The 8,295-nt window shown below is 45.2% G+C and overlaps 1 protein-coding gene across 3 annotated transcripts in view; it reads right to left on the reverse strand.

Moving 5' to 3' along the window:
* Nucleotides 1–8,295, reverse strand: part of PPP2R5D (protein phosphatase 2 regulatory subunit B'delta) — a 49,447-nt gene that overhangs the window by 26,033 nt on the left and 15,119 nt on the right. For 2 of the 3 annotated variants that reach the window (XM_025211875.1, XM_025211874.1), the window contains 3 exons: nt 8,024–8,194; nt 4,505–4,632; nt 1,800–1,901 (listed from right to left, as the gene is read on the reverse strand). In XM_025211875.1, coding sequence (XP_025067660.1) covers nt 1,800–1,901; nt 4,505–4,632; nt 8,024–8,194 — 401 coding nt within the window. The remainder of the gene's footprint in view (nt 1–1,799; nt 1,902–4,504; nt 4,633–8,023; nt 8,195–8,295) is intronic. The other variant, XM_025211876.1, reaches the window with a different exon arrangement.

Below are 8,295 nucleotides of genomic sequence, written 5' to 3' on the forward strand. Positions count from 1 at the left end.
ACTTCTGTGGCATCAGAGCCCAGAAAGAAAGGGACATCATGTCAGCAACATCACAGATAAGGCCATTGCTCTGTCAGTACATGGACCTGAAAAGGGCAAACTTCAGCCCAGAGCTATAATCATATGAAAAGTCTGCTCAGTCTGGGCCTGGGACATGCCCAGTGCTGGCACAACCTTCAGGGAACTCGGCTATAAAAACCCTAAGGTGTATTCCCCCCCACCCCAAGCCTGTAATTTAACTAAATTTGGGCAGATTTTCATATGAGATACCAAAGGCTGATCCTAGGCACAAAGGTCACCTGCTGCCAGATTTTAAGTCCTTGCTCCAAAGTGTGAAGGCAATAGAACTTCCCAAAGAAAAGATGGTTACAATTTTTGTAATGTAAGCGAAAGTTGTAATTTTCCCTACCTCTTCTGGGAAATAGCTGAACTATTTAGGCTGATGTTTTCTAAAATAATTCTGTCTGAAGTGGGTAGCAAGCCCTGTATGGTTAAAGGGGTCTTTTAACAGGGGAAGTGTTAGACGACCTTAATAATGCATGTATTTATATGCATGTATGTGTAATACACACAATACACATACACTGATATACTCATAACCAAATATAATTAGTCCCAATGTGGACCTTAGTATGGGGAAAATCTTCACTGTTGTCAGCTTTCAAACTTGACAAATATTAATTGATTCTTACTCAATGAACTTAGTTTTCCATCCCTTAACTGCTTCCTGACTTATGCTGACAAATGGCTATTCAACCCACTTGGTTTCCTTCACATCCTCTTGTGGGAAACTCAAAAGTTGACTGAAAGAATAAACAAAGCTAACCTGGTCATTATTCCTTACATTATTAATATGCTGAAAAACTTTTGATGGATTTGTGAGCACATTTTTTCTTTGTAGAGCCATGTTGCTTTGTTCTCATCATACCCAGTTCTTCCAGGGTGTTTTTATGCTATTTTTACTACTACTTTCATCCAATTTATTAAGTACCAAAACAAGACTTGCAGGTTCGTAATTCCCCAGATTTCCCCTTGAGCCTTTTTGAAAACAAGAACAATATTTGCTCCCCTCCAGTCCTCAGTACAGAATAGGAGGTTGACTTTAATGAAAGTATGTATTGTTTGGCAGCCCAGCCAATTTTTATTCTGGAATAGCTTCAGAACGCTTGGCTGTAGACTTCTAGAGCCTGGGGACTTGCACTGTTCTTTAACTCAGCTGGGGGGGTTTTCAGCACTTCCTCTTTTGACACTTCAGTCCTTGACATTACTTCTTTATCACATGTAAACAGTACACGTTCCCCAACATCCTTTGAGGCTGTAAAGAAATCATTAAGGGCTCCTTTCAGCAAACCCCTTAAGCACAGACAATTTTTAAGCATATGTTTATGCTCCATCAAAGTCAACAGAACTTCTGTGTTAGTTTATTTTTAATGCCCTTATCCTTTTCTACTTATGTTTTTACCACCTCATGGTCCACCAAACTCGGCAATTCTATTATGGACATCTTGCTCCTAATAAACCAAAAGGATTTTTCCTGTTTTTTATGAGAGGGGGTGCTCTTCAAATTTCACTACATTCTAGTTCATATTTTTGTCTTGTCCCGTTCTTGCCCAAGCCTGTCGGCTTTACTAATTTCTCAAGGGCCAATATTTCAACTGAGTGATGATGTTCATTAACCGAACTGGCTTTTAAACTGCCTCCTTGTTTGCAGGGTTTCTGTAACTGCTTTCCTCATGCTCAAAGAGACTCCAGGTTTAGTTAAAATCAGCTGGAGGGAGCTGTCTACCCAAGATACTCACTTCTGCTTCTCTGCCTTGTACTGCTGTGTGCAGTCATCAAACAATTTTTGATTCATCTCCATGAACAGCTTCAATGCATTGTAGATCAGCCCATGAATGGTCCTGCAAAAGGCAGAAGAGGGATAGTGTCACTTACAATATCTTGATGGTATTTGTCCCTTATCCTGCCCCTCCAGAGCAGGGGATTGGGTTAAGGGGAAGATAACAGCTCTTGCTGACAATTCAGTTAGAGCTAGAGCTCTCATTCTGAAAAGAACAGAGGCTGCATCCATTAGATTAACTGCAGGACAGGGATGACAGTCTTGGCAAGGCTCCCTTTACATTGGTTAGGACCGGAGAGCCCTAGAGCCAGAACTTGCAATTCTTCCTGGGCAGCTCCCAGCACAGAGGTCAGTAGGTAACAGACATCCCAAATCCCTGGACTTTCCCCAAGAGAAGCTAGAGAGGAAGGAAGGTGGGTGCCAGCATAGGGCTGTTCCCTGAAGCATTGGTTCTCAACTGATGCAGAAGTGCCATGGGTAGGTATGAATGGGGCTGGGGGAAGTCAGCTGAACCACTGCTGAAAGTTTGCACAGTTGCATCATGCCGAGTCCCCATCCTGCACCCTACAAACTAACCTCCCAAACAGAAAGCAATACAGCCATCTTAGTGCAGTACCACAGAGGAGCAAATACCTCAGCCAAGATTCAGAGCTAGTCGGTGAGGTCACTGTGCCACATTAAGAAGGCTAGACAAGTTCTTATCTGGGAGGCAGTTTGTGCAGAGTTCAGGTAACTATACAGTGCTGCCCCATACCAACACTGCATAACACACACCTACACTACACTGCCTCTGATCTTCCTGGTCATGGAGATCATTTTGCAAGTATTAAGGTGAGTGATGAGATCAGAACAGTAGAGAAGCTCTACCCTAGAGGCCTTTGTTCAACCTAGTTTACAACCTCAAAGGATGGGTCCTGCAGTGAACCAGGTATATTGTTCCATTTCGCCAAAACTGAATCACTCAGTTACCTCCATCACTGTGCAGGGCCCAGCCACCTAGAATTTCCATCATCCTAAAACTTAACAGCATTTCAGAGATGGAAATTAGCACCAAGAGGGATGCTAATTTCCTGCCTCCTTCTTTTGGTGATGCTACCTCCTTCTTTTGAACCAAGAATATTTGCCATGGGTCATATTGTATTTAAGCATGATACAAGCTTCTGAGGCAGAGTATGTCTTGTGTGCAAAGGGCTGCGCATGTCTGTGGTGCCAGTAAATAATAACAGACTGGAATCATTCCTGGAAGAAGCACCACTAAAAAGCAAGATGACAAGAGACTCCCAGTGTCTGTGCTACCTTGGACAAGTCCCCCCATCTGGGCCTCCTTTCTCTTAAGTGGGAACAATGGTACTAACCTACTTTTAGAAGCAGACTGCAATAAAGGAAGAGCTACTAGATGCTCTTTTTTTGTTATACATGGCTTCTGAGCAAATGGGCTGGGGGAAGAAAGGCCAAATTCACTAAGTCATTCCAAGCATTCTAGGAAAGCGAGGGGCAGAAATGCAGGGAGGGACAAATTAACAAAAGAAAAGATTCCAGCAAAAATTGGAAGCAGTCATGAAAAGAGGGCAAGAACTTTCCCATGGGTCAGGAAGACAAAGTAGTGGGAAGGAGAGCACAAGAGGAATTGAGGGCTGGTGAGCTTAACACATGTCCCCAGCTCATACAATGACTGCAGATAAAACTCAGGTTTGTGTCTCTTTACAAGAAAGAGGGAAAAGGAAGCAGAACCAAGAGAAAGCAGTGTTGCAAACACATTTTATTCTGCAGTCCATGTTTTTGGCAGGACAGAAACACACACCATCCCAGCCCTCAATCCTTCCCTTAGATTTTATTATTTTATTTCCAATGTATGACAGAGGCCTGAAAGGGGGACAGGTGGAAAAGTTGTACCTTTTTGTTTTTTCCCCTCAGAAATATCAGCAATGTTACCTTTGCAATGTAATCTTTCTGGGCTTTTGTTAGAGAACTCAAGAATCTCAGTTGTAGATTATGAGCTTCCTTAGCCATTCACAGAAGGGGCAAGAGTGTTTTTAAAAAAAAGTGAAAGACCTTTGTTAAAGATCAAACACCTTCTTAACTTTAACAAGTAACAACAAGAAGAAAAACTGGTAGGGAGCTGAAGGAAGGATGACAAGATGATCTGGTATCACAGAAACAGATCTCAAACTGAAGAATATGCAACAGCTTGTCTCCCTGGTTGGTTCTGCTTTCCTTATGCTCCTTCATATTCAGCAACCCATCTAACAATGCCTTTAATCAGCACTGAAGACCACAGAAAGATTTACTGACTTGTGAGCAGCTCCAACATTGAGCTAGACTATTTCAACCCAGCTGTTAGGCAGACTTACAGAGATATCCAGCTATCAAATGAATGGGTTGGCTAAAAAGCCACAAAGTTGTTTTTTTTTCTTCCCCCAATAGGAGCCACCTGCTCAAGCTGCTGTGACCAACTCAGTTCTTTTGATTGTACCCAGGTATTAATCTCCCTTTCAGTTCAGCAGCTGAGCACCACACTTCTTCTCCGTGAAGCCATTGAGCAGCAACACAGTGTGGCACTGCAGCTGTGTGCAAACACCTCCCCAATCCTACAGTGGGCTTGAGCCCCCCTAAACACAAACTCCTGTATTGCCTGTGGGTCACACATGCACAGAAAATACCTACTTGTTCCAGTGACTCTTGGAATTCTTGTACAGTGCTGGGAACATGATGGGGAGAATTTTGGCTGCATTGTCACTGATCAGACTCATGATGTATTCATTGTTCCAGTAGTACAGCGCCCGCTCTGCCACCTGCAGCAGGAGGGAAGCATAGGAGAATTCCACTCATCACCACACAGGCACATGCTCGGGCACTGCCCTGCCAGGAAAGTGGATTCGCAAAACTCTGAAGCAATGGCCCACTTCTGTCACCTCTGTCACAAGCATTTTCTTTCCTTGCACTGAGAGTCACCTCTCTTGGCTTCTATTCTTTCCTACATCTCTGTTATGAGTGCCTTCACCCCAGTGGGGACCCACAGGACTCTGACCTTGTCCATCCTTGGGTAGTCTCCCTATGTCACTTGCCTTCAGCTGTGCTTTTAAACACCTACCTTCAACCATCTCCCTTACTCTGAACACCTCTCACCTTTACAAATCTCTCCCATGGGCTTCCCCCATCTTAGCCCAATCTCAGGCTCCATTTCCTGTCCTTCAGGCTTTTGCACCTACTGCCTTCACCCCACCTGTACGCCTTTTCTTGTTACCTTCCACATAGTCCCAATCCTACAGCTCCTTGACCTGTCCCACAAAGTTTTTTCCTCCTCTTTTGTGGGCAGGTCAGCCAACAAGCCCACAAATCCATGCCCTCCTTTCAGGGAATGATGAAAACATCTTGCCTCTAAAAATTAAAATAAATCTGTGGCTCTATCAAATCAGGTGCTGTATGCCCCAGCCACTGGCAGATCTAGGATTTTAAAAAAGAGGGTACAGGTAGTGTGGTGTATCACCCCATAGCACACTGCATATTTTTCTCCAATTAAAAAGAAAGAAGCTTTAATAATATGCTAGAGGTGTATGGCTTTATTATTCCGGTTATGATCTGAGCAAAAACAAATAAAAGTGAGTCTGTATGGGGCTGACTGACAGCTCTAGGGTAGGGCAGGCACCTGGTCCCCAGGGTGGCGGGGTACAGCTGCTACCCCTGGGCCTGGCAACAGACAGAACTGCTCCCTGCACAAGTTCCCCAGACACTACAACCAAAGTGGCCCCTCACTTTCTTTATGCATTCTCCTTGCCACCTCAAATGTCTCCTGGCTCTATCCCACAGACCTACCCCATCATGCCCCAAACCCAGACCCAACCATCCCTCTCATGCCTCCCCTCAAATCATACCCTGTGCCCTCATTAATCTATTGCACCCTGAATTTTCCATCATGCTTCATCATCCCCAACCCTTCATCATCCCCCTCTCATCCCACTGAGTCCTCCCACCATGTGCTCAGAGGAGCAAACCTTACTCCAGCCCTCACACTCACTGCCCTCCCCCTAACCCTCTATTTCACCCTCACTGCCCTACTGTCCCTAAGCCTCAAATTCCATCTGCCTCTTACACCTTCCCACCACCATAACACCCCCGCCCCTCTTCACCTCACAGGCTCCCCTCCCCACCAGAAAAGCTTTGTGGTGCTCATGACCCCGCATCCAGCCCTCAGGTCACCCAGGAGTGTCTTCCCCTCAAAACCCCTCCCAAACAGTTCTCCCAGACCCTCACAGCATGTAGGGGTAGGACTAACTGCCCCTCTACTCATCATACGGAAGGAAATAAAGGCCTTACAGAAAGAAACAACTGGGGTTCAAGAAGGACATACTTCAGCTGTTGGTAGTGCCCCTATCCCTCTCATCCATCTATGCATAGCTTTCTGCCGCCTTGGCTGTGCCACTAGTTCAGTTCTCCATCATCTGCTGTAATGAATAACTCAGGAAAGGGTCACGCGGTAACTGACCTCTCCGTCTCATCTTTGCAACTCCCTCCTGCCTCCAACTGCTGTGCCAATGCACAACTCTGCCTGCTTTTAGCCCTCCCCGCCACGTCTCTGAATTGTTGTGGGTTCAAATCTCATAGGAACAAAGCCACGCAGTACAGGTCCCTATGTTGCAGCACACCTTCACTGGGCATGCTAGGGGGTGAGCAGAGAAACATTACCCAGAAAAGGGAACAGATAGGATAATTGTAGAAGAAAGGGTAGCCTGATTGAGAGATGGGAGAAAGTGGAAATAAAAAATCATCTTGCTGGGTGATCTGATCCCCAATGGCTTCCTGGGGGCTGGACCCAATTATCTCACAAGCCCTAATGTCTATGAAATACTACTACTACTACTACTAATACTATAAGGGTTAACACCTGTGAGGTGCACTAACAGATGAGACTAAATCAGAGACCTTGCTGAAATATAAGAATTTTATAGCCACTCAGTTACTTGTCACATAAATTTAGGTCATCCAAAACTATGCTACTTTTGACAAGACATTTCCACATTAACTGGCATTCATTATTCCTTTGCATCTTGGTGCTGCCCTCCACCATGCCTGCATCTGCATGGAATTTATGAGATCTGAGAGGCAGAAATATTATTTTCCTAAGCTTCTGTGAAATGCCCCTCATGTTGTTGTCCCTACAGCAGGGGTGTCAAACTCATTAGGCCCCACAAGCTGGACAAGTAGCATAAGGCTGGATCGGGCCCACAAACCAGCCCTGCGTACCAGATCCAGCATAAAGAGTCAATCCAACATGGGTACTGCATGCAGCATGCACATCTCCAGCCTCAAACGCTATGTTCCAGATCTGCCCCTACATCATATGTGGGGCTCATCTGGTATGTGCTGCACAAGGTGTGCAGGTCCAATTCGATGCTAATAGGAAGCAACCTGGGGCAAATGATAGGGCTCCAGGGGCTGGACCTGCCCCCGCAAACCGGATCTTTAACACCCCAGCCCTACAGGACCAAACAACAAGCAACCATGCAGAGGAGGGGGTTGCTGAATGGCTGAAGTGCCTCCCATCACTGTAGCATGAGGTCAACACCATCATCTTCTTCACTTAGTTTCACTGGAGTCATTTAGAGTATCTGATTTCCCCTACCCTTCCATCACCTAACAGAATGATCCAGTATCCCCAGTGCTAAGCCAATACAAGGCACCCACTTTGTCAGCACATAACACTGGGAATATTTGGGAGGTAGGACTTTTCCTTAGTTGACTATCCTCTGATACTTCAGACAATTAGATACTTTGATACAGTATAGGTGCAGAACTCAGCAAGGAGATGAAGCTGAATGGTACCCACCACCGTCTCTGTACCTATTGGCCACCTACAACCAGAGACAATACCATGTGCTTGCACTAGCTCTGCACTGCTGTGATACTCAGAGCTGGATAATCCTGCCTAGCCAGGAAGGACTGTTCTGATAGCTTGAACAAGTCTTTCTCAACACTTCTTCTGGATTATATTGGCTCCCAATGCCTCTTACTTTTGTGGCAGGTATCCTAGTCAGAATCCCAAATATCCTACAATTCATCAGCCATAGTTTTTGACCGAATCTCCTAACTCCTAGAGAATCATGGTTCACAATTATTTGAATGTCCTCTTTCAAACCTGAGCTGGATGCAAGCAATGTCATATTGTTTATTGAACCTGGGACCTACCTGAAAGTGTGGGCTGGAGACGCACTTGGCCAACTGCCTGAAGAGGGGCTCCATAACTTTTACAAATTCAGAGGGCTCAATCACATCTAGTATCTCCTCCAGCTCATTGAGAAACATCACTTCCTTAGGGCTATGTGTTTTTGGCCAGAACTTCAGCAAGCCCATAATTACCTGAGAAGAGACAAAGCAGACTGCCAGCATTAGGAAGCAGAATGCAAAATCATGGGCAAGGCATCCCAGCATCAATGGGTACAAAAATTTGGTGACAGCAG

Source organism: Alligator sinensis, unplaced genomic scaffold, assembly GCF_000455745.1.
Source record: "Alligator sinensis unplaced genomic scaffold, ASM45574v1 scaffold1238_1, whole genome shotgun sequence".
NCBI lineage: Eukaryota > Metazoa > Chordata > Crocodylia > Alligatoridae > Alligator > Alligator sinensis.